Raw genomic sequence first — 26,970 nt, forward strand, 5'->3', positions numbered from 1 at the left:
ATTAAAAACTTGATACCGAAATAAAAGATATGATTGGACAAAAAAATTTCATAACAGTAGTAATGCTTTGTTTGGGACGGTATAACTTTTTTCTTGTTAAATAACGTTTGCATCGCTTAAAAAACAAAATTCTTAAAAAGAAACCTCAAAATTACATTCTCCGAATATTTTTTTTCGTTTTTCCATGAACTATTTAAAATAAAACCGAGGTATCTTAATCTCAATTTGAAAAATCTACAAAAATTCTGTCGTTTGTTTTCGAACTCGAAAAAAAGCTGTAATTTGACACACCCTATTAAGGAATTTTTAGCTAAAATTGTAAATGGAGCTTAACACAGCACCAAGGAGAAATCAAAGCTGGAAAAAACACCGAAATTAGGCATTCTCTCTTATAAGCCACTGAAATAAATTACACAAATTTAGTATATTTGAGCTACCGAGAGGGTTGTGTTCGTCAAATATTTATGTATGAACATTTAATCAATTATCATTTTCTTTTTCAGATATAGTAATCCGATAAAAGTTGATTATTCCAATCACATCAGGTACAGTGACTATCTCCCACTGCTCTTACCCAAGACACTACACGTCATGATTAATAGTTGGTATAATTGCTGAGTTCATCCAGCCCGCCATAAGTCACTTTACCAAACAAGAGATAAAACTCCCGCGCCGAGACGCTATCTGATTGCAAAACCACTCGAGCATAATCTGTGACGTTTGATTTAGCAATATTTTACTTAGTGTCGAGTAGTTATTCAGAATGTTGGTACTTTCTGAAACGTCACTGTTGGCGGATCTTTTCTTTTTTTCTGGAAATATGGGTTTCTGCCGTATTGACTTGTAAATCGACAAAACGAAATTTAAGCTAAGGTAACAAAATTCTTCTCGTGATTAACGACTACAAATGTTTGAAATTTCTTAAAGCTTAGACCAGCAGCAATATGTATGGTTTGTAAAAATTTTACTGCTCTCTGAACTGGCTTATGAGCTCAACGTGTGATCATTTAAAAATTAGGTAAAATCAAACAGCGCAAGTTAGCTTAATTTCTTTGAATTGTTCCCGGATTCAGAAAGATGACATTGAATTAAATAAACGATCATGTCACGTGGAATGTTATTTATATTATATATGCGTTATCTTTTTTAATTGACATTTTTCGTGATAAACATCTAAGAAAGCCCAGCAGAATTGTCTTTTTTCATGGAATCGTTATTCAAACTTCAAAATCCTTTTGTTGGCACATCATAAAATTTTAACAATCTGCCACACTTTAATTTATTTTTATAATTTGAAGTAGGGGAGAGGAAGGCTATATGCGCATATTAAGGAAAGCACTCATTTTCTCCTATACTAGAAAAGATAGGAGTCTGAAAACTATATGCACATGTGCGGACATCTGTTTTATATACGTTAGTGAAATTTTTCTGTTAAAATCTCTTACAGTTTTTGTGAAAATAATTTTATAATAAAAGAAGTCAAAATAGCCGATTTCCGAAACTGGCGGGCTAAATGCGCATATTTATGTTTTTAGCTATATTTCATTACCACTTGCAATATTTTGATAGTATTTAATTGAAAATGGTAGAAACGGATGTTAAGCATACGTCAAGGCCGAAATTTTAGTGAAATTTTTTACATCACTAGTTCTTTTGCATGAAACATAGTTAAGTATGCCATATGGCCATATTTCAGGGTATTATTTTGTTCATATTGTATTTTTATCGGATCAGTAGGAAGTTCCTCTTTTTTCGCTGTAAGATCGTGATTTGAGCGTAGATTTCATGTTTAAATGATGGAAAGTAAAAAATTTATAAGACTAATCTATTTTTCTTGATATAGGCATTTAACCTACCTTGATGTGGGCATTAAGAACCTGTCTCTTATTCCAATATCTTATCATTTACAACTTCGCCAAAGGCTTCGATTTGTTGAATTTCCGATTTCCAGATGAATAAGAAAGAAAAACCACTAAAATTTTTGTTCACAGAATCTGTATGCACAATAATTAAAGTTCAATATATTATAACAAAACTGACAAAAATCTTGTTTGAATTTTTAAATTTTTTCGACTTTATATAATAATTTAATTTTATTATGCCATGTGTTAAAAGTGTATTACCCTCAAACTGCACTAATTAGATATGATGAATCTCCAGCCATATCGTCAATCGGCTGTATGCGCATATTACCCAATATGCGCATATAGGAACACTTCCCCCTACGCTCTTTTTATCTACGGCAACCATCGATGGGATAAAACGGTTGGATTTTTCGCCTGTCCACTTTTTGATATCTTCCAATCGACATCAAAGTGGGATTTAATGTTTACTTTCCTGTTGTTAAATTGCGCAATCAATAATCAAAGTTTACGGATCTGATCAATTCGAACGGTATTTGTCCACGAGGAGGGGCATTCCCTGAGAATGTATCGAAATGATTTGGACAAATAACTTTCGACTTGGGAATATCGTTTTCGGTAGTTTTTGCTGAACACTTGGTTAAAAGCTCAAATGGTGGTTTTTGGATTTGGTTATAAGCTAACAGAAAATCTATCAAAAAGTTATTTGTTTTAAAGAAAACTAACTTTTATACACCCATTGTTTATATAAAACAATCGGTGATACTTGGGATAGAATAGTATTGTGTCTGCACTTAATTTACCTTCGGAAGTCCGGACTTCCGACTTTCAACTAACTTCCGATAAAGGAAAATGAAGTACTAGATTTTCGAAAGTCTGTGTTTAGCTGTCAGTTTACCAGCGACGTTTCTATAAAAATATATAAACTTACAATACCTACATTACACCAAGTGAGTACCTGAAGCAGATATAGGTAATTCATATTTAGTCGTTGATATCAGTTTTTTAAACCAAAATAAAACAAAACACTTTCAACTTCATTTGTTGTTATGAACTGACCGGTTAAGATGAATCACACGATTTCTTCCTTCCATCGCGGCGTAGTTCAACGTTCTCTGCTAGTCTGGACGTCTTAATTCAACGACATAAATACCAGTAGTAGCACCATGCGGTCTACGCTAGATTAGAGCAATGACGTTGATGACAGACTCGGTGCTGCTCTAGTAGTCAGATCAATTTTCTATACAGTATGATTGATATAATGAATCGGTTTAAAAAGCTATGTTCATTGTTGTGATTCTGTATGATTTAATACTTCAATCCTGCGGGTCACAGAAAAGTTGATGAGATCATAAATTGTGTAAGATATCGGAAATGTTTGTTTACAGTTTAGAAATCTAAATTATATTTGATTGCCATATTTTCGTTGTCATATATTGTATTCAATTGGGCAGAAATATGCACGCGTGACAGTTCACATGAAGCCATGGTGTCGGGTATGTGGTGATTTGCTTTGAAGATTGGCCGTACTAATAATCTAAAAATGCAATTTGGCGCATTCGTTGGCGAAACTGCGGTGAATACGTGCGCCCATGGTGGATTGTCTACATATATAATACATACTGTAAAAGACTAAACAACGATGTCGCTGGAAGGCAGAGGTATCAGGTGTCCTGATTTTTCAGGATTTTTCCTGATTTTTGAGAGGCCGTCCTGATTTAAAAAAAATGCTTGAATTGTCCTGATTTTTCGAAAATGGCCCTTAAAATGTCCTGATTTGTCCTGATTTTTTAAAATATCTGATTTATATCTAAAATTATTGTTAAATGATGAGAACATCAAACCAATCTTCAATAAAATAGTGCAACCAGTAAAAACGATGAAAATCTGCGGTTCAAATAATATTTAAATGGTAATTTTCGATATAAACTGAAGGCCAGCCTAGGTTATTCTCGCTTCAGTTGCATAATTCGAGGCATCTTCAGCACCTATATTCGCCTTTAGTTATGCAATTTCAGTAGAACTGCATGTTATTTTCGCCAACTTACAGGTGTCCTGAAAAATCCTGATTTTTTCTCCACGGTGTCCTGATTTTTGACAAAATGACCTGGCACCTCTGCTGGAAGGGTAGTTATCTGGTTGGAAGGAAAGCAGAATACGACTCTTCGCGAGTATGGCGAGGACGTGCGGCTTAGAGTTCGTCCCCTAGAAAATGAGGGCTTAAATAAAAATTACGATGCACACATCGGCTTATAGTCAGGAGAGTTTTCAACAAGTACTTTCCTTCTAAGCTGACGAGTGAGCTTCAAAAATAATTGAACCGGGAAGGTTTTTCTACACCAGTTAATAAAAATAACCAATTACTTAAAAATGAGAAAACGAGAGTAATCGAATCATCAGATCATCAGATAGATACAGCAACGACATACTAGGAATGCTTCCAATTGATCACTTCTACTGTGAAAAAAAGATCCCGCAGCTTCAGACAAGATGGATCTGACGAACGGAGGGAGATAGATGATCGTCAAAACTTTGCAAGACTAACGCCGAACATAACATAGGTTGATTGTAATCTTTTCGGAATTTGTTTAGGTGGTATCGAAGAGAATTAAAAAATCTTAATTACGTACTGTACCTACTCTTTTTACTGTAGCAAATGGAAGTTGATAATTCATTCAGGGTTGATTATGATGGGATGTTTGTTATGCTACTTCCCAATTTGCCATGCTTACTTAGGCCGATGAGATAGTGAGAGCGATTGACATCGGCGGAACAAACTGACATCTGCTTCGCCGCGTTGAGTATGTCAGGTTTAAGCGATTTACATACATTTTCATCAAATATGGTTCACCACATTGAATCGCATTCGCCGCATCGCATCGCATCCACTATGTCATCGGCCTTAGTCTGGTATCCTTTCGGAATCTTCTGTATCACTCAGAAGTGTATTAAATGACACAACATTTAGTTGACATAGTATTTAGATATTCGAAAGCGAAACCAAGGCTTGAAGCCTAGGATAGTGTGCGGCAACCTTTTGAGTCGGAAGAGCCAAAAACTTCAAATTTCAAAGAGCCACATAAAAGATTAATTATTTTTGTTTTTAATAAAAAAATAAATTATCAATGAACATAAGTTTTACGAAACTTTTAAGGTTGATTATCTCTTGGATTTTTCCTATTAAATCTGTTTCTGATTACTGTTAATTACATGGGTTCTCTTCTCGATTGTCAACTCTTCTAGCATGGTTTGATTTTATATCAATTTTAATACGTTGGAAATTATCGACTCAAGAATATTTTAAATCCATATAAAGCGTCTGTTTCCCAGCCGCCATGACGACGTGCTACAACAACCGAACGTATGTTCTCCAGGTCAGGAGCGGTTCAAACAGCGTATGTCTCGCAGCGAGAAGCTGAATTTATGAAACGCGGCTCCCACCAGCTAAGTCCAAGATGGCAGCCCCATCGCGGGATAGGGACTTTAGGCTAATAACCTACTGTCCCGAGTTAAAAATTGTTACGGAATCCGAATGAAATGATCAACCTGGAACTTTGGCGACGACTTTTGGCATGAAAACATAGACACGAATTGGAGCTTGAAACGTTTTAACCCTTGCCCAACAAGGCAAGTTGGCACAACTTGCTAGCTGCCTTCAGCTAGAAAGTCTGGGATTGAGCGAAGTCCGTTGGCCTAACATTGGAGAACACAAGACACAGTCCGAACTAGTACTGCTTTACTCTGGCATTCGAGGAGAACACGCTACTCAGGAACGAGAAGTTGGTAGAGAAAATTTCGGAGGTGGAGGTGGAGGTGGAGGTGGTAGAGAAAATTTCGAAGGGCGACATTCAAATCCATTCGAGCGACTTCAACGCAAAGATTGGCTCCGACAATCAGGACCTTGAGCGCATCATGGGGGGCCATGGTCTTGGACAGATGAGCGAAAACGGAGAGCTGTTTGTAGAATTTTGTGGCAACAACAACATGGTGATCGGTGAATCGCTCTTCCCCCATCGACCTTCACATATCACTTGAGTATCCCGAGATGACCGAACGGAAAATCGAATTGACCACATCTACATCAGCCGAAAATGGTGAAGGAGCCTTCTTGATGTCCACAACAAACGAAATGCAGACATTGCATCTGACCATCACCTCGTCCTTGGCGCGATAGACTGATAGTTGCGCGAGTCCAACGGTGCGAGGAGAAAGTCTGGTGTCGATACGACGTTCGCCGGTTGGAGAATCCAGAGGTGAAAAGAGCATACGTTGGACAGCTTAAAGCATCAGAGCTTAAGACAGACGGAACAGTCGAAGAACAGTGGTGTGGAATCAAAAATGCCTTTATCACGACGAGCCATAATACTTTCGGTAAAGTTTGTGGAAGAAGAAGTGAATGGATGTCGGATGAAACTTGGAGGATGGTCGATGATCGGAGAAAGGCGAAAGTCGGAATTATGCAGGCATGTACCGGGTCAGCCAAAACAGTCACCCGCTTACAATATGCGGAGCTGGAGAAAACAGTTAAACGAGCTCGTAGACGAGACAAGAGAGCTTGGAAAAACTCTCTAGCCGAAGAGGGAGCCGCCAATGGAGATATTCGATTACTTTATGACTTTTTTTTCCGCCGCCTCAGTGGTGCAAGGAATAATGCAAGAATGCCGCTAAAAGACCGAGCGGGTCTTCCGAGTCACGAATAGCGATGGTCAACTGAACCCGCAACTCGAAGCACCAAGAGAAATAGAAGTGGCAGTCAAAGACATGAAATCCAACAAAGCACCTGCACTTTGCTGAAATGCTGAAAGTCGACCTTGCCTTGCCGGCACAAATGTTGCACCGTCTTTTCGCTGACATTTGGGATACTGTAACATTCCCGGCCGACTGGATGCAGGGTATCCTCGTAAAGGTCCCGAAGAAAGGAGACCTGACAGAGTGCTCTGCAAAGTGATCCTGAACAGAATCCAGGAGAAAATCGACGCTACACTCCGACGGCAACAAGCTGGATTCCGATCCGGACGAGCATGTGTGGACCACATCACAACGCTACGAATCATACTGGAACAAATCAACGAATTCCAGGACTCTCTTCTGCTGGTGTTCGTTGATTTCGAAAAAGCATTCGACCGGCTTAACCCAGAAAACATCTGGGCGGCTCTAAGGCGAAGAGGAGTACCAGAGAAACTGGTCCATCTCATCGAAGCACAATACGAGGCATTTTCGTGCAAGGTCTTGCACGACGGTGTCTTGTCCGTACAAATCCCGGTAACTGCTGGAGTGGGGAAGGGATGTATTTTATCACCACTACTTTTTCTAATCGTAATGGCTGAGATTTTGACTGGATCGATCGAGTGTGCACCGAACCGAGGATTGCCGTGGAATCCTTCAACAATGGAGCAACTGAACGACCTTGACCTGGCAGACCATATTGTTTTGCTCGCCCAAACACAGCCGGATATGCAGAGAAAACTCGACAAACTCGCCGAAAGCTCCAAGGCAGCTGGTCTCAAAGTCAATGTCGAAAAGACCAAGTCGATGGAGATCACCACAGGAAATCCTTCCAGTTTCATGGTAGCTCGGCAACAGGTTAAGAAAGTGGAGTGCTTCCAGTATCTTGGTAACCAGATTATGCTTGATGGTGGTACCAAAAAAGGCATCGAAACCCGGATCAGAAAGGCCCGATTTGCGTTTGCGAATTTCCGGAACATCTGGCGGTCACGCCAGATCTCTCTACGAACGAAAATCCGAATCTTCAGCTCAAACGTCAAATCCGTATTTCTGTGCGGGTGCGAAACTTGGTGCACATATGCGGTAACGACGCGAAAACTGCATGTATTTGTAAACCGCTGCCAGCGGAATATCATCCACGCCATGATGAATCAAGTATGATGGTCTCACATGTCAAATCGCACGTCCAGACATATTGAAAAAAGTTATGACAGCTGGCTGAAGTGTTTACGAAAAAAGGGGTCCAAGGATGCCAGGTGTTTGAGATACAAAATCAAAGAAAAAAAAAGTCAATGTATGTCTGTGCATGTCGCAGACCAAAGATCAAAAGATTTTAAATCAAATTGGGTTTTAGTTTATTTCCTTAATAACAATACACTCAGCACTTTTCGGATGCTCCGAATTAGCTGTGATTAACCGTGAAAATAGGAAGAATCTTTTAAGAGTGCACCAAAGAACCATAATCCTAAACCGGGTGTTGCTTGTCCGATCGATAGCATCAAAGTCGGACTCAGGATTTTCACCATCGAAGCGCCATCTGGTTTTCCCAAATGATACCCATCAGATCCGGATTACTCGATTGGATCTTCTGGAGCAGCGATATGCCAACAGACGGGGGTCCTCCTGAAGCAGCTGTTTCTTCTTGATGAAGATCATATGTTCCTGCAGGAAGGCCAGCCGCTTCTCGGACGATGGAATGTCATACCTCGCCATATTACCATCCGATTCGATGACTTTCTGCTGCTTCCAGACAGCTCTTGGAAGAAAATAGTGTTAAATCTGTTAAAAGTAATGGATAACTAATGTTACTCACTGCTACCGCCAAAACTGGCACCGTCGTCTATTATTTCAACGTCTTCCAGCTTTACTTAACAGCCCGGAACTCTGCCGGAAGAATTTTTTCGCTTCTATGGATTATATTTGCAAAAATCATGGCGAAATCTTTATCTGAGCAATATGTTGATGATTGGCAAAACTCCGTATTTTACAAAAATCAAAACACCTGGCATCCCAGCCAGCCAGCAGCCAAGCCAACAGCCAGCTGTCAAATTTCGGCTGCGTTTCGCCCACACCGCCGCATCCAACCCTCGTCTACTTTTTGCCAAAGTGAGACCACCATATCTAGATTCATCATGATCCGCGCTTGGCGGCCTGGTAACTGTATCTCGAATGAGGAACTACATCGCCGTTGTCATCAAAGGGCGCTAGAAATCGAGAGCCGAGAACGTGCGTGGAGATGGATTGGGCACAAGCTGCGAAGAGATGAAAACGAGATTTGCAGAGAGGCGCTAGAATGGAATCCAGAAGGACATCGAAGAAGAGATAGGTCCAGAAACTCGTGGCGGCGAAGCCTAGCCGCCGAAATCCGAACTGTCGACAAGAGTCTTGACTGGGGCCAAGTGAAGACGCTTGCTCCGGATCGTCAACAGTGGAGGTCTTTTACCATTGCCCTATCTCCGGAGAGGGAACATTAAACTAAACTTCAATACCTGAAAATTTAATGGCAATCGGAAGAAAAAAAAATTTTTTTTTTTTGTGATGGTCCCTTAGGCCCATTTGGGTCCTTCCTCCACCCCATACGCTTCTTTAGAAGTGGGAGGGACATATTATCCTAAGGATAATTTTATTTTACTTTAAATTTTCTCTTTCTGTACGACTTATTTAGTCTTACTCCCGCGTATGTCCATCACCGTACAATTTAACATCTGATTCTTCGTCAGATTCCATCACTTTCATCGTATGATCCTTGTCAGGATTGGTCATATTTTCAAACAGTCCGTTTGATGTATTGTATTGCCATTTTCTTGAATGTGTTTATGTTCACAATATCTTTGATGCTCGACGGTAGGTTGTTGAACATTTTCAATCCATTGTAGAAAATTGAGCGTTTGCTCATCTCTTTTCTGATATTTGGCAGTCTGAAGTCTTGTGCTCTTCTAGTGTTGTATCTGTGAATGTCGATTCCGTATTGCAGGCCGTCTGTTAAATAATTTGGTAACATACCATTTTTCATCTTATATATAAACATTAAGCTGTTATATGCAATTTTCTGTTTCACTGATAACCATTGAAGAATTTCGAGCATTAAAACACTAGGGGTGTATCGATTGCATCGTATCACTACTCGCATAATTTTATTTTGTATTTTTTGCAGTCGATTTGTTTGTGTGTCAGATGCATGAAGCAATATTGTAGCGCAATAATCGAAGTGTGGCATGATCACGGATTTAACATAAATTACTTTTGACCAGAAAGTCATATAGCGACTAATTCGGCAAAGTATCCCATATTTTATGGCGATTTTCTTGATTGTATATAGTCAATATGTGCTATGAAATTCAGCTTCTCATCAACTTGTATTCCCAAGTATTTTACCTGGTGCACTCTTTCGATGGCACAACCATCAATCAGCAATTCTGGGCAGACTCTTATTTGACGATTACCAATAACCATCCAGCTGGTTTTATTAAGATTCAGACACAATTTTTTATGTTTTAAAAACTCAGAAATATTTTTCAAATCGGCATTTGCTTCTTGGATAACGAGCTCTAAGTCATCACCACTCCAGTAGGAGACTGAATCATCCGCAAATAACTTAAGAGAACCATAACGTAGACAGTGTTTCATGTCATTGATGTACAATATGAATAAAATGGGACCCAGAACACTTCCTTGGGGGACTCCAAGATTATTTTCTCTATATCGTGAATATGATGACCCATATTTTGTTCTTTGCATTCTATTATTCAAGTAGTCTTTAAACCAGTTTAGTACCGTTCCGTTGATACCTATTCTTTCCAAAACGTTCAACAACTTTAACCGATCAATCGTTTCAAAAGCTCTCTTGAAATCCAGAAACACGGCAACTGTGTAACTACCGTTTTCAATATTGGCTTTCCAATTTCGAAGTATCAAGTTCACTGCAGACTCCGTTGAATGCTGCTTTCTGAAACCAGATTGCTCGTTAATCAATATTCCTTCTGACTCAATAAAATGGAGAAATTGTTTTTTAACTGCTAACTCCAGCACTTTTTCTTGTATTTCCAACAAAAAGCAAGAGCTTAAAAATAAACACACCAAAAATGATTCCGGAGTCCGGAGTATAGGTGTTCACCACATGTAAACTTCGGACCAACCAGATTTCATTGTATAAGGCTATGATCATTTAGTATCCGGGCAGTTACAAACGTGTGTATTTTAAAAACTATTCATTTGATCGAAAAACTTTCTATGGAGGAAATGAAGGTGATAATATGACATTTAATGTAAAAATATATAAAAAAAAATTTATCAATGTTTTCAAGAAATACTCTAACTTTTTCATAAAATCTCTTTTTGATCTTTGCACACTTTTTTCAGTCATGTATTGATTTATTTTTTTACCACAGAAGCAAAACCTTTGCAAAATCATGATCTTTTACACAAACTCACCTAGAAAAAGCAATTGGAATCTGGTTGGAACCTTTTCATGAGTAGGCATCTCGAAGAATTTGATCTCTTAAATCCGGTTTTAACATAAATTTTTTTGTCCATCAGAACACATCTGTCATATTGCGTAAAAATCGGATGTACAGATTGCGATCTTTGGAACTGATCATTATTAGTTATTAACTTGGTGTCTACTAGACAGGCAATACTTTTTGCCTGCCGGAAATGGATGTTTTGCATTATTTAAGGAGTCTGAATTCAGTTATCCCCAACAACCATAAACATTTTACCATATTTAAGATCAAGGGTTGCACTCCGATGGTTGGTTTGAACTTCGTGTGGATCCTAGATTGGCTCCTTATACTTTATAACCATTTGGTCCGAAAAAAATCAGAAAAAATCAACAGTGAGCTTTCAAGTCAACAATGAAGAATTTTCGAGGCGCAAAATGCGTAAAAGCAGCAAATTTGTGCAAAATTTTTTTTACCATGTCTTTTTGCATCGTAAATATCTCAAACACACGTTAACTTAAAAATCTATCAAAAATAAGCAAGATAGTCCTTTTCATAACCAACACAACGCTACTAAATTTTTTGCATGTCCGAGCTCTATTAACGTAGCTATCACCGAAATAAAGTGCCCGGATACTAAATGATCATAGCCTTAGGTTAAGATAGTGCCACATCTATCCCGGTCCTACTTCTCCTAAATAATGAAATGTTGCGGAATAAAGTATGTTGTACGTTAATAAGTTTTCCTTGCAAAAATGCTCTTTGGCTCTTTTCAAAGTCTGTAAATTTTCTCCTTACTTTTCTATCCATCTTAATCAATTTTCAATTCTGAAATTCTTTCTCCAATAATACAAATTTCACCGATATGCCCAAATAAATTTACATTAACAAATTTCTTTACCTTTAGTAAACTGCTCATATTCACAAACTTGCACTGAACACATAACTTGTTTTCAGGAAAGTAAAGCTAAAATTGTAGGTATTAACTAGCATAAGAAGTTTGCAAAACCTAATTGTTTAGAAATAAATTTACAGTTTGAGCTGCATAAAAACCGACCTGCTACAAGAAATATTTTTTTCGCCTACAATTCCGAACAACTTATAAATGTATTTTGATAGAATGTGTCAGGTCTTTATAAGCCTTGCCTCAAAGCTTGCAACTTGGATTTCCCATAGTGAAACGTAAACAGCCAGAGTGAACTTTCTTGAATAACTGCAAACCAACAATGTATGTTTAATTGCATTGCAATACTTTTTTTTATTTACAAATGGTTTCATTCAGGTATTTTAGATATAAATGTACTGCATCTGTGCTGGAAGTATTTTTCCTAACTTTGGTTTAGAAAAAGGGGGGGTCGTAATCGTCGCGGCGACTCAACTGTTATATAGATCTTTTGAAAGGAAAGTAAAGGGGGTTATGTAGGGGTCATTTCCAAGAGCAGGTTTCGTGGCTTCCTGTAGCTGTAGGTACAATAGCTACTTCAGGTTTTTCATCTTCCTGGCTAGCCTTCTTTCTGGTATGGTTGGACTCGTCGGATTAAAGTTTGTTCTAATAAAAAGACAAAACGAGCATTCGATAGAGTAGAGACAGAGGAGAAGAAGACTAAACTACCATGTCAGGCAGTTTGAGATATTTGTAGTCTAAATCAAAGTTTGTCAAGATGTCTCGAATTGGAACACCGGATAGATTACGTAGGCCCTAAGAGTATCCAGTAGACTAGACAGTAGATAAGCCAATTGCGAGGTTCCTGTGTCGAAAGAAGTTTGATAAAAGCATTAGGTTGAAAGTTTAAGAGAAGAAGGTTGGCGAGTCTCGCACGAAGAACTTTTTTTTACTTCGATTAAGTAGACCAAGGAAGAATTTAATATGTGACAATAATCTCATTCCTAGATGGATCATCTTCAAACGTCATTTCTCTTGTAACGTCTTGATTTCTTCAGGTGGACTGCGTCACACAGTTCCACATATCAACCTTCCAATATTCCCAAATCAACAATAAGGCGCGGTCATGTTTGTTTACTTTTCTGACTATCAAATTACTGGGGCCAAAACATAACGGCCAAATCGACAACGGTGTTGTTTACCATTCTGATCAGCCTATCGCGGCTTCATTCATACCTATCAGCGAGCAATCCTAGGAGAGTTATGGAAATTACGATTTTTTCCGAATGCTCCTCTACACGTGTTTTGAAATGGTCAAATGGTACTAAAGCTAGGAATTTTAAAAACAATATTGCTTTGGAGCTTACTTTGGAATGCTGCACCTAGGCCAGACGCTCTGAATTGTTTCTCCAGGTTTGATGAAGCCCTAATTCTATTCTAAACAGTAGGTATTGTAGATAAGGGAAGTACATTTCCCAACGGCATGCATGCCTGGCTCCAACAGCCGGCGGGACCATCCGGGGAGAATCGAGCGCCATCCATCGGAAAAAAGCGTCAGTTTTCTCGCGCGCAACACCCAAACCGAGAGTGACTCATCTTCGGCTGCTCATAAAACCGTCCTACCACTGCCAGTGAGCATTCAGTATCAGAGAACCACTACTGGCAGCCAGGTGTTTGGAACATTACTTTTGAATTGAAAAGCGCCGGAATAGAGTACCGTCACGTGTGATCTTTTCACGCTACGATATAACATACAGACAATTCTAGTAGAAGAGTTTTTCACGAGCTCAGTGAGAGGTGTAATATTTGTTATCTACGGCTATCCATCAAAACTTGTTAAACCTTACCAACCAGCAGCAATCGGTGGGAAGAATTGTTAATTACTGTGTAAGTAATGAGGGTTAAAGGCGTGCTGGATAATATCGCTAGAACAGAGTGCGGTTTTCAGCTGAAACAATTGATCGATCAAACCGGAAAGTGCAAAGTCCGCACGAGATGCATCTTCTGTCTGAAGGAGTCGAGTTCCATGGGGGAGTTTATTATTAGAACGAAGGAGTGACTGCGATTGGATTGATCAATGCCGTCCACTTCCTGTGCAGTGTTATTAATGGATTCCTACTTGAAGTGTGTTGAAAGTTGAAATTATGTCTTTGTAGTGACAATGCATAATTTTTGATTAATGATCGTCAGTTAAATAAATCCCTACAGTGAGAACGTGAGATCGTTTCAATGTTACTCCAGGCAGGTGTTTTTCCACGATTCTATACAATGTGTGCATAAATTGTGGTGTACCTCAGCTAAGTTGTTATTATATAAGGCAATAAATGAGCCAAAGTACTACGTGGTTATGAATAAAACTCCACAATAAATTAAACAATTGAAGAAAATACTCGTCAGACCGTATCAGGGTTCTGGACACGTTTCAATCTACGAATCGGTGTTCAGTGAATTGCTTTGTCACAGAGAAAATTCTCATTGGGTAAATGTTTTTTTTTTAAATAATATTGTATTCAATGGAAAAATTATCATCAACTGATCATCTCTATGATAGTGATAAAAAAGCGTGCTTAAGTGCTGTATTTCAGAATCAAAACTTGAGGAGAGTAATACGACATGCCGTGAGGAAATTGTAAATAATAATGGATAACAAGCATTTGACCGGAATTCAGTTTAATGATTGAAATAGAATTTGAATTTTACAACAAATTTAAAATAACATCATACACAAAAAACTGGAATCGCCGAATCTAGTTTTTTTTACCGAACTTCAATATGCGGAGTACGTCAATGAGTTTGTTAACTTTTTGAAATGTCATTAGGAAAAATTATGATCGTATAGGCGACAAAAAAGTTTTACAGAACCATCTGCGAATGGAACTAAGGCTCGGTAGTTATTACAAAAATTCCGCAATATTTACCGAAAAACTGTAAAAAATTATTTTTATTACCAAACTTTTGGTAATTTCTGCCGATCCACTGTTTATTTCCACCGAACAATTGGAAATGTTTACCGAACAAACAGTGAAAGTTGGGTGAATAGCTGATCGGTAAAATAAACTACCGAGTTCGTACTTTCCCAATTAGTATGTATAGTATGTACAAATATCGGATCCGATTGATGTGCTTATTATGAAAATCCGTTGTAAAAAGCATGCTGGCTTGAAGCTGTTTATGCATCAGGCAAGCTGGAAAAACCTCTCCTCTAAAAAAACCCTTTTAAAGAATTCTGTCCTAGTTCAAATCAAAGGCCTTGAAAGGACTTTTCCGTAATTACGTCTTGTTTCAGGAACCTTAAATTGTATAACAATTAATTAACCATAAACAAAGGAATTATAACTAAAAAAAATTTTGCTCTTTTTCTTTTAACTAACGGTGGACCCCCCTGAAGTAGACCAAATGGGCTGAAATATGATATTACCTCTTCTCTTAGACCAAAGAACTAGTTTAGCCCCAGGTTTCAAGGCACATCATATCCAAAATGGTTTTTTTTCTAATTAAAGATTAGAAACGCATCGAGTTGACACCTAACATTAAACAGATGTGCAGATTAAGGGACAGTTTTAGTTCTGGAAGAATGGAAACAAAAATATCGGAACTATGGTTCCACTTTACTTCCTTGTTAAGAACCTGTTGAGCGCGATTTGTTATTGATAAAACTCGACACACTCAGATGGTGATGAGTTGATCATAGCATCAAAAGGAGTTTTGCTTAGAAAGAACAGAAAAAATAGCTTCGTCAAATTTATGCATCTGTCTGAAGGCAGCTATTCGTTTGTCTGCTCCAAATGCGGGCTGTGAGTATTTTTTCAGCCTTCAAAAAGCTGCATACGATATTCACAACAACTTTGAATGAAAGGTAAATTCGATTCAATTTCGTTACTGTTATTCCTGTAATTTTCTACTGTTTCCAATTGGATTGGAGTATTGTTTTGTTCTTCCACAATATCACTACAATAAAACCAATTTAACTCGCACTATTTAGAATTTTATTTGTTGCGAGTGAGAGGCAATCTTTTTCTTTAAGACAGAAGCGATCGAAAGTAAGTCTTGTTCTAGGTCAGGCAAATAGAAATTTGCTGCAGCATTTTTACAGCATTTTTACTTTTCGTCAAAAACTTAAAACTTTTTGAGATGAGTTGTAATTGTTTAAGATGAAAACTCGTGTTGGAGTAAAAAAAAATCAATAAAACTACTGTTTTCTAGATAAGGCATGCTTAGTTTGGTGAAACTTATAAACCTGTTCAATGCTAAACTCTCTTAAAGACTTAAAAAATTTATGATAATGATCATTCTTATGTGAAAAAAATGTTACCTGCCCACTGGTCGGCGATTTAACTAGACCAATTTGACGTTTGAACACGTTTTTTTTTATTTTTTGTTGTGCTGAGCCCTGGATTTTGTTTTGCAAGATGAATTTCTTCATACTGTTTTTAAATGGCTGTCTTCCATTTATCAATCATGGTCAGATCAATCATGGTTGCATGATAAACAAAAATCGACGAACGATATGTATGTTTTAAAATGGAATGATTAGCAGAATATTTCTTTCAAATTTTCATTCGAAGAAACAAAATTATCAATCAATCATAACAACTGAAACTTTGTTTAATGTAAGCGCATAATTCTGAATGCTTATCAATGCTTAAAATGTATTGACATTTCATACCTCTGACTTTTTGAGAACTATACAGTACATTCCCAACATACACCATTTACTGAATAAACGCTGAAAAACATCGTGGTTCAATTTTTAATCAGCAATCTGGAAATCTGGAGAAGTTATTCAGCAAACGTCATTAAACGTCAATTGACGGATCAACTCAAAAAAAACCAAAAAAAGACCAATGCTGTCCGTTGTTTGGCATCCATTTTCACCTCTGTGTTGTTTTTTTTTCGTTTCAACTGCCTCGACTTTTAAACCTCCGGCTTGTTGGTCGCATGCCGCAGTACGCAGAACCAATCATGAAGTCTGCGGCGCGATGATTATTTGTCGATCTTAAGCGACCAAAATGCCTCTCAACCAAAGATTTTTTTAAAAATAAGTGTGAGAGAAATATGATCTTTTTTCAGTTTTGGGCACCAAAAATCAAATTTTGGAGAAAATCTTCTCTTCATTTCAAAATCAAGCTAAATGTAAGAAATCATAAAAAATATCATTGCATAGAGAAAACAAAAATTCCCCTCATTCCAATCAAGTCGTCATTATGTAGGGCAGTTTTAGCACAGTTCACAGCCTATCAAATTCCAATGGTAGCGAATGGTTGAACAAAGGCTGAAATAGTGTTAAGAAGCAACTCTTCAACTCCTCCCATTGGCTGCACTGAGACTTCTTTAAACGCTGAAACATGGTTACAGTTTGTCTTTATTCAACCAGTAAGCCAAAGCAGCTTTAGCTTAGCTTTTGTTCAGCAAATTGCCGTTCTTAAGCAGCTAAAATGTTTATTGGGTATAAAATATTTCACGTGGCCCGTTGTTGTATTTGCGAGGTGCGTATTTTTGGGAAACGGTCAATTTTAGGAACACAAAAGGGCCACAATTTGGAGCGGGGGCCAAAATAAGGAGCATTTGAAAAGTTTGAAAAGATCTATCTCAAGTAATATACAGTTTTCAACCAGCCAAAATTTTATCAGTAATCATTTTTTCATCTTTTGAAAAAATCTTCTTGAGAAATTTCAGAAGTCTTCAGAAGATGGAATTGTTTTGAGAAGGACATTAGATAAGAGATACATTTATGTTTCATAGTTATTCATGGCATTAGAACAAATTGTTGGCTTAGTGTAGAAAAATTAAACCTCTAACACCACAAACTATCATTTCAAAGTAAAGCGATCAGGTTCCAATCAAATAGCAAAGCAATATAGGACCACCCCTATGTACAGAACACTGAGTCGATTTGGGATCATTTTTGAATTTATCTAACTCTAAGGTCTAAACAGCTGCGTTTTAATTCAAAACTTATACATGATTTTTTTTGCAGAACTTTAGAGTACCGTTAACATTAGTAAGTTCAACAACTTGATCTAAAATACGTACATAATAGTTTGACATTTTGTGGTTAACCGTAACTTAGTATCTTTTCGAATGACCTTGTGATAATCTGTTTTATGGAGGTATGTCTTTTGGAGTTGAGGGCAGTTCAATTAAACTCACAACACTGAAATTTTAAGGAAAACATCTATGAGTAAATTCAGTCAATTCGACTGGCAGCGTTCCAGGACTACTTGAACTTCAATGCTACAATTTTCCACAAAGTAATTCAGCAGATTTTTTTTAGAAAATTTACAAATTTGCACAACAAAAATGTAAATGTAAATGTAGCGTGAAAGTTTTGGAAAAAATATTGGTGAATTTTGAACCATAACGAAGTTTGGGAGATTCCAAAATGATCCCAAATCGACTCGATTGCTTTTTTGAGGATCGCATTGGACTCAATAGCAAATAACAAAACGATAGAAATTTGAATTTTTCACGAGAATTGGGGATGATCTCTTTAACAGGGTCTTTAAATATGTGAATTTGTATGGGAGAGTGGGGAATCATGGGCCACTTTTTTTCGTTGTTCCATAACTTCTTTATTATAAAAGATAAATTGAAAATAAAAAATGGTATGGTTTTCTACATTTTCAAGGTATCATAAGGTATTTTTTTTAAGTTTTTTAATAAATTATTTTCACCAAATTCTGACTGTTTGAAAAAAGCAATATTTTTTGGATTTTGAAAAATGGTGGGGAATCGTGGGCCACCAAATCCAAATTACATGCAAAGTTTATGAGTTGACCCAAAACTGTCATTTCCTAATTCATTCCGATATTTTAAAGCAATTTCAGATGATGAAATAAAAAAGAGAGCTGTGTATGATCGCATAGATTCCAAAACCTGGCTCACGAACGTATTGGCAAAATTTCTTATATAGAATGGACAAAATATTTTTCAAAACTCTTCATTTGGCATAAGAAAGCTTTGCAGATAGGTAAAACGTATTTTAAGTTCTGAATGTGTATAAAAACATAAAAATATAGATGATTCGAGATGTGTGGCCCACGATTCCCCACAAGCTATGATTTGCAAATTGGTTGCGTTTGTGTGACTTATTGATGTTTCATCAAAAATTCCTTTTCCACGTGAAAGATCATGACAAAACTAAGATCATAAGCGTATGAGCATATTTTTGTTATGCACTTTAGGTTCCCCATCGATGAAATTAGCGGGTGTTTTTTGAATTTTGTATGTAGATTTTTCTAATTTTTTTTAGCTTGATAAATAAATGAAGTATATGATGCGTATTTCAGTCAACAACATATAGGAATACATGCTCACGCAAAGCGACGACGAGGACAGTTGGTTTGAGATTTTTATCTCAACACACATCTGAGATATTAAAAGTGGCCCACGTTTCCCCATGGCCCACGATACCCCACTCTCCCCTACTGAAAATTAACAAACTTTGGATTTTTTTTCTCGAGTTTAAAAAATAACCTTATTTCCATAATTTTACAATCAAATATTTAATATTTCAACTAAATAATGCCGTCATAAAATATGCACCAATCCGAGATATGATAGTTTTAACAGATCAAGTTTATGCTAAAAAAAACCCCTTATAACAAACGAACGCCTCCAGATACATGTTTGCAATTTGAGAGGTAAATGTGGGAATTCCCATTTCACACAAATGCTTAGGAGGCATTTTTATTGTATGAATTCATTTACAAAAGTTAAAACTAGAATACTGGTTTTATCGACACACCCTTATATATTAATGTTCAAAAAACCGCAACTCGCTTACGAAACGTCGTATAGAGTTGCCTCAAAACCTTTGACTACAACTTTGTAGAAGCCAGTTTGGCTTTATCTATTCACTTGAAAAAAAAATATGTGAATCATGCAAAAATGCACGTTCTTATATATGATTACAGATAATTGAAGCGCATGGTTCGATAAGCATTTCTGCTCAAGACGTCATTTGTTTATCTCTCATAGTATCTTCGTAATACATTTTGTCACGATAATGTTCCGTCTTAGGCCACTGTGCAGTGGCTGATCGGTCTTTCTGCTCCAGGTGGTTTGGGAAAAATAAAATGTTTCCTCCAAGGTTCGAACTCACAACCTCGGGGATTCATTTGTTCTTTCTTAATCATCTGAAAATCAGAAATTCAACAAAATTAGGCTTTAAGCAGAGTTATTAATGATAAGATATTTGAATAAAAAAAAAGATTATGAATGCCCATATGAGGCAGGTTTAATGCCTCTATGCCAGAATAAATAGATACGCCATATACATTTTTTAGACTTTTTATGATTGAAACTACTGTCACTTGACTACTTTTATTTAAAAATCATTTTCTCAAAAACTGTAAGAGATATTAACAAAAAAATGTCCGCTCATATGTATATAGTTTTCAGACTTCTATCTTTTGGAATATGGGAAAAAATGAGTATTCTCCCTAGTATACGTATTTCGTCCTCCTCTCCCTATGTGGAATATATAAAAAAAACTAGCTGATCCCATACGAACTCCGTTTCGCTTTCAATTTAGAATATGTCATGAACAGTTTGAATAATTGTCAATTGTCAGGCATTTTCAAGACGCATTTCCGAATGCATTGTTAAGCAATCATTGAAAAAATGTGGAACACGATATATGTTCGATCACTTTTTCTGTTGTTTGACACTAAATTTGAATCAGGAACCAATTTACCGTGCCTCAAAACCCCCGTATATGAATTTTCGTCTTGATGCGATACAAAATTACGTAATTGTTGCAAAAACAGATTTAACAGTTAATATGGAAGACCCCTTTTTTGTCCTTTGATACAAATATTGAAATCAGAAATCAATTGACCATACCAACCCCCGTGTATAAATTTCGAATCGATCATTGCAGATCGGTGGCCTCTTTTACGAACTTTGATTTCTGAAATTTATTGCCTTTCCCTCAAAACTCCCGTGTGCAACTTTTCAAACCTATCTATGCAATGGATTCAATAACGTCAATATCACAAAAAAAAACAGTGAATAGTTAATATGATGGACGACCCCTTTGGACGACCCCTGACCCGAAATTGGATAATTGGAATCGATTGTTCGTATTTAATAATTCCTATGTACAAATTTTCACCTCAATCCGATATCACAAAAAAATTGAAAAAGGTTATATGGATGACCCCTTTTTCCAGTCCCTTAGATACAGGTTTGATACCTGAAATCGTTTGGACGTCATTAAAAATTCTCGTGTAACAATTTTAATCTGAATCTGAATCTGTATCGATATAGAATAACGTCAATATCACAAAATAGCAAACAGCTAATATGGATGATCCCCTTGGCTGGTCCCTTACAAAAAATTTGATACTGGCAATCAATTGCATGTCTCTAAAAATATCCGAGCGTAAATTTTCTTCTCAATCCGATGAATAATAACATCAAAATCACAAAAATATTGAAAAGTCAATATGGACGACCGCTTTTGCCGACCCTTGACCCTAAATTCAATACCTGAAATCGATTTCTTTTCTTTCAAAACCCCCATGTGCAAATTTTCATCACAATCCGACGAAAAATAACGTCAATAACACGAAAACAATATTTGTCTTGCATGGATGACCTCCTTCAGAAGGGGTCAACCGAAATTCTGAAAACTTTTTTCATCATTCCTGGTCCTAATGAGTATCCATGCCAAATTTCAGCTCTCTAGCTCTTAAGAAGGCTGAGCCTATAGTGGACAAACAAACAAACAAACAAACAAACAAACAAACAAACCCACAGAAATTGCTTTATATATATATAGGTTATCATCGCTGCACGAATTCGCCGAAGTTTTTTCAGAAGCATGAACTTGCTTGAATTCCTTAAACGGAAAATTTTCATAGCCTTTAGAGAGTGGTTTTCAAAAATATGATCAACAAAAAGTTGTTAGTATTCATTTACAAAACGGTTACAAAAGTTTTTACTGGGCTGCATTGACCAATAAACTACGTTAGCAATGCTGTTTCGACACAAAAATTAGGAAGTTTCAAGTTTCCTGATTATCTTGTATAACTGAAATTTAAAGTCGAAGTTATTGGCCCAATTTAGGTTTTAGACTTCTCAGCCAAAAATCAAATCAGTAGATACTAAACAACCAACAGAAAGGGCGTAATAAATTCCCCATTTTTTGTATGTAGTAATAAAAATCTTTATATGCTTGTACAACAGCTTTCGGACTGAGATGGTCAAAATTGTAAAAAAAAAAATAATGTCTGATGCTACACACAGTTTTAAAACGAAAAATGTCCTTTTTAATCAACTAATCTTGTTTGATTTAGACTCTCAAAAACAGTTGATTATACAGAGCCATTTAATAATGTTTTCTCTCTGCAATCGCCTTTAACTGTAACGTAAGAAGAACAGTCGCCTTTTTATGTTGTGTTAAAAAAATCATCACGTTGAAATTAGTCGTTTAATTATCTCTTCGAAAGTGAGAAGCTATTTTAAGAGAAGTCGCTTATGCAGAAACAGCTGCGATCGATGACTTTGCAAGAACTTCCGGACGTACTGACGTGAATCAACGCTCCGACCAATCCATTCGTAGGTACCTATAGGATATAAACAAATTTAGGCGTAAAGCCATTAACCAACCAGTGCAGTCCATATTTTCATTTATCGCACCCTATTTCACATGGGTCAATTTTAGGATGGAACTGTCTTTAGCTTACCCTTTTTTTTAATTTACTAATAAAAAGTTTTTTGAAAAAACCGTACCACCATTGTCAAAATATGTGAAATGTTTGGTCCCTATAATTTGATCAAGAAATCGATCTGAGTCCATTAAGGAACATCAAAAGTTGAACCACCTTCCCTTGCGATATAGGAGCCCCGAAAGCGGTTGACCGTCAACATGATTTGCTGATTTTTGGTTTTTCCACGCGTTTTCGCCTTAATCGCCCCACACTACTTGTTGACGTCAACACGATGAGCTGTCGGGGGCTTGTTTTGCAGATTCTGTGACCCGCGCTCGCATTTCGCATGCATAATTTTATGCACCGCAATTGATATGATCAACCGATGATGATTTCGTGCAGAAAGAAACATTTTATGGGATTTTATTGAGAGATGGCAGATGGTTTTTCGATTTTTCTTCAAGATCTCGCTATTTATGTAGAATAAATTAAATAAAAATTTAATTTCTTTTGATCAAAGTTAAAAATATAAAACATTGAATCTATATCTACATTTGAATGCATGATGGTTAAAGAAAGCCATAGCATGTACAAATTTCAATGGACCCATGAATGGATTCAGTGATTCATGGAGTCAAAAGCCCTACCGTACTCTGAAAGAACGGTAATTGGTTTTTAAGTGTGGGCTCATTTTTTATAAATCAAGCTCACGATCGTTATCAAATAGCTAAAATTGTTAATTTCAAATTCAACGCAACATGCACTGTTTTATCTTGATTTATCCTCAACCGCAATCCACAGTTGACTTTCAAACCTAACGGACGCAATAATAACAATTTTTTTTTATCTTCTCTTGCAGAACGATGAAATTTTCAACCGGCTTTATATTGTTGGTGTTTTGTGCCAGCTGGACCTACGGGCAGCAGCGTCGTACCACGCCTTTTCGGATATCCAACAGAGTGGGAGAGGCAACGGCCAGAACTCCAACGCCTCCGCAGAACGATGAAACTCTTTCCAGAGCAGTAGTTGATTTGGCACTGGCTTTAGGTCGGGAAGCTGCGGAATCCAATGGAGCCTCAAGCGCCGCCGATGTCTTCTCCCCCGTCAGTATTATGGGTGTTTTGAACCTGCTGCTCCTCGGAGCTGATGGGATCAGCAGATCCGAACTGCTGGGTGCGTTAAAAATGAACACTCGAATGACCATGCCCAATTATCACCGGAAGTCATCCGCCATGATGAGTAACCTCTTGTCGAAAAACCCACAATCGATGGATGTCTTACCATGGAAGGCGGTATCCTGCATCAAGGATGATTACGAGGACTATGATGATCTACCGGCTCAAACTACTCCCAAAACCACACAACTTCGCATTGCCAATGGAATATTCTCTCAGATAAACTTTCCAATTAGCAGTAAATTTATAGACATAGCCAATCAATACTACGGTGCCGAAGCTCAGAGAGTAAACTTCAAAGATTCCTTCTCGGCAGCAGCTCTCATCAACAAATGGGTTACCCAGGCAACCAATGGACGAATTCGCGAAGTTTCCAACGGACAATTTTCGCCCGAAACCAGTATGATGATTGCCAGTTCGCTTTATTTCAAAGCCTCGTGGGAACACGAATTCACCGCCAAGTCAACTCGTCCAAGAGATTTCTACCCCGATGGCTCCGGACGACCATCCTTCAAGGTCGATTCTATGACCCTCACCGAATGTCTGCCGTACTACTTCGATCGGAATGCCGGAGTACGAATCATCGGATTTCCCTACAGCGACAATTCCACAACCATGTACGTGATCATGCCCCAGAATTCCACCCGAGCTAAGCTACGCAGTCTCCAGTTGCAGCTAACTTCCACTCAAATCGACAACATGATTAAGTCTATGGCTCGCAAAACGGCCACAGTCACCTTCCCAAGAATGGAACTGACCAGCAGTACAAATCTGGAGAACTCATTCCGCCGGCTAGGCATCAAATCGATCTTCCATCCTCAGCAAAGTAATCTGCGCATCATGCTGGAACCCACCGCTCAAGGCCGAGTTCCACTGCACGTAAGCCAGATCACACACAAAGTGAACCTGAGCGTCGACGAAAAGGGAACCGAAGGATCTGCCGTGACGGTGACGCTCGTCGATCGCGTCGGATCATCCGTAAACTTCATTACCAATGGACCGTTCCTGATCTACGTTAGGCACGATCCCACCAGGCTGCCGATCTTCTACGGAGCAGTATATGATCCACGAGGTTAGGTTCTGCTGAGAGAAAAAGCGAAACGAAGCGAGAGAGAGAGCAGCTTGGCGGCTCTGCTGTGCGACATGGTGCCAAAGAACGCTCGATCGAGAATGTTTTACATTCTGGGGAGCGCAACGATAACTAAGCGACTGTTGATCAGTTAGATACTTATTATAAGCTTTAGTACTTTGTTCCAGGCAGTATTTATATATTTTTAAAAAAATATTTTGTTTAATAAAACCCAATTCAAATTAGAGGAGCTTGTCTGATGTTTAGGATCCGAAAATTATCTCGAGGTCCAAAATTAACAAAGAGAAAAACTTGAAAAATGTTTGCCGGCAAGTATGAGAATTATTAATGTGCGTTAAAGTCTTCGCTCCAATGATCACACTCTCTTCTCGGATTGTTGGACGAAGAATGTGATAAGCTAATCCGACGCTTTGAACTGAGTCTCCTAAACAGAGCATGAATGATTAAGAAATGTGCATTCTTGAGTGATCCACTGATAGTTGCTAGAGTTTAAAAATTCTTTGCTGGGTTTACCCATTTGCATTGGTATTTCAATCAAGCGCCAGTCTACATTTTTCAGGAGAATTTCTTAGGGGTGCGATTTTCTTTGCGATTATCTCTGCGATTACGCAAAAATTAATGGATGTGAAGGGTGATACGGTCAAAATTTGGGAGGGTTCTCGTCCTTGGGAACCACCTGCACGTTGTTGGCGGCGTACCACTCCATGGCCTTTTTACCGTAATGGCAAGATGCCAAATCCGGCAAAAACAGTACGGAACAACGGTGTTTCTTCAGGAAAGGCAGCAGACGTTTATTCAAACACTCTTTCACGTAAATGTTTTGGTTGATAGTCCCGGAAGCTATGAAAATGCTGCTTCTCAAGCCACAGGTGCTGGCCCAAAACATGTGGTCCCGAATCTAGTCCCTCTCCCGCTCCAAAACAAATCAACTCCGGTCCAAGACAGGCTTCAAAATGCAATAGCGTCAGCAACCAACACATCTCCAGGACTTTCCGGTACTTGGAAAAACCCACCGAGCATCCGGCAGGATGACACCCTCTACCCCCCGGAGGTAATCCAAGAATTCTCTATGAATTTGTTCCTAAATCTCAAGACCTGCCGCTCTAAGGTGGACCGAATACGCATCGCCCTCTCGGTGATATCAAACTTTCTTAACATATATGGACCATAAATCAATCCTCAATTTTTTAAATTGGAATGCTCGCTCTATAAGGAGCAAGATCTTCGAACTTGGTGAGTTCTTCCGTGCTCACGATGTCGACGTCGGATTTCTGACAGAAACCCATCTCGAACCCGATGATTCTGTATATTTTCCCAATCATCATTTGCATCGCCTGGATCGCACACACTCTGGGGGTTAGAAATAGGGCAGATGAATTGCGAAATCGTAGTTTCTCGAAACACATAGCTTGCCTTGATAATTATTGCATACCCTTCTGGAAACTTGCAAAGTTGTTAAAAACGAAACCAAAACCTATCCCTCCTCTTGCTTCTGATGGTAGAAATCTCTTAACACCAGTTGAGAAATCTAATGGTCTAGGAAATCATTTTTTAACCTCACATCAGCTGGGTGACAGGGTTGTTAGTACACAAGCTGATGTGGTGGATCATGCTGTCCGCACTATTAACGAGTCTCCAAATAACTTCCCAGGTGAACACTCAGTATCGGCCGATGAGATTAAAGCCACCATAAGGAGATCCAAAAATATGAAAGCACCTGGTTTTGACGGTATTTTAAACATAGTCCTGAAACATCTGAGTCCAAATGCTTATCAACATCTTTCATCAATCTTTAATAGATGCCTTGAACTTGGCTACTTTCCACTTTGCTGGAAACTGGCAAAGGTAACCCCCATCCTTAAGCCAGGCAAAGATCCCACATCACCCAAAAGTTATCGCCCAATAAGTTTGCTATCGTCACTCTCCAAACTGTTTGAAAAGATCATCCAAAGTCGTATACTAGATTTTGCGGACACAAATCGTGTTTTCCTTGAGGAGCAGTTCGGCTTTCGGAAAGGAAGATCCACTGTCCATCAACTTACTCGTGTCATCATCAGACGTAATAAAGCAGTATCAAAAACATCTATCATGGCTCTACTGGACGTCGAAAAGGCTTTCGATAACGTCTGGCATAATGG

General features: G+C 38.0%; 1 protein-coding gene across 1 annotated transcript; it reads left to right on the top strand.

Annotated features, from left to right (window-relative positions):
* The first annotated feature begins 13,525 nt into the window (after window positions 1–13,525).
* On the top strand, window positions 13,526–25,056 carry LOC129748504 (serine protease inhibitor 28Dc-like). Its single transcript, XM_055743155.1, has 2 exons — window positions 13,526–13,796; window positions 23,427–25,056. Exon 2 carries the CDS (start codon window positions 23,431–23,433, stop codon window positions 24,817–24,819), a length of 1,389 nt encoding a protein of 462 aa, XP_055599130.1. The 5' UTR covers window positions 13,526–13,796; window positions 23,427–23,430; the 3' UTR covers window positions 24,820–25,056.
* The last annotated feature ends 1,914 nt before the right edge of the window (window positions 25,057–26,970 follow it).

The sequence above is a fragment of the Uranotaenia lowii genome, chromosome 2 (assembly GCF_029784155.1).
Source record: "Uranotaenia lowii strain MFRU-FL chromosome 2, ASM2978415v1, whole genome shotgun sequence".
Taxonomy (NCBI): domain Eukaryota; kingdom Metazoa; phylum Arthropoda; class Insecta; order Diptera; family Culicidae; genus Uranotaenia; species Uranotaenia lowii.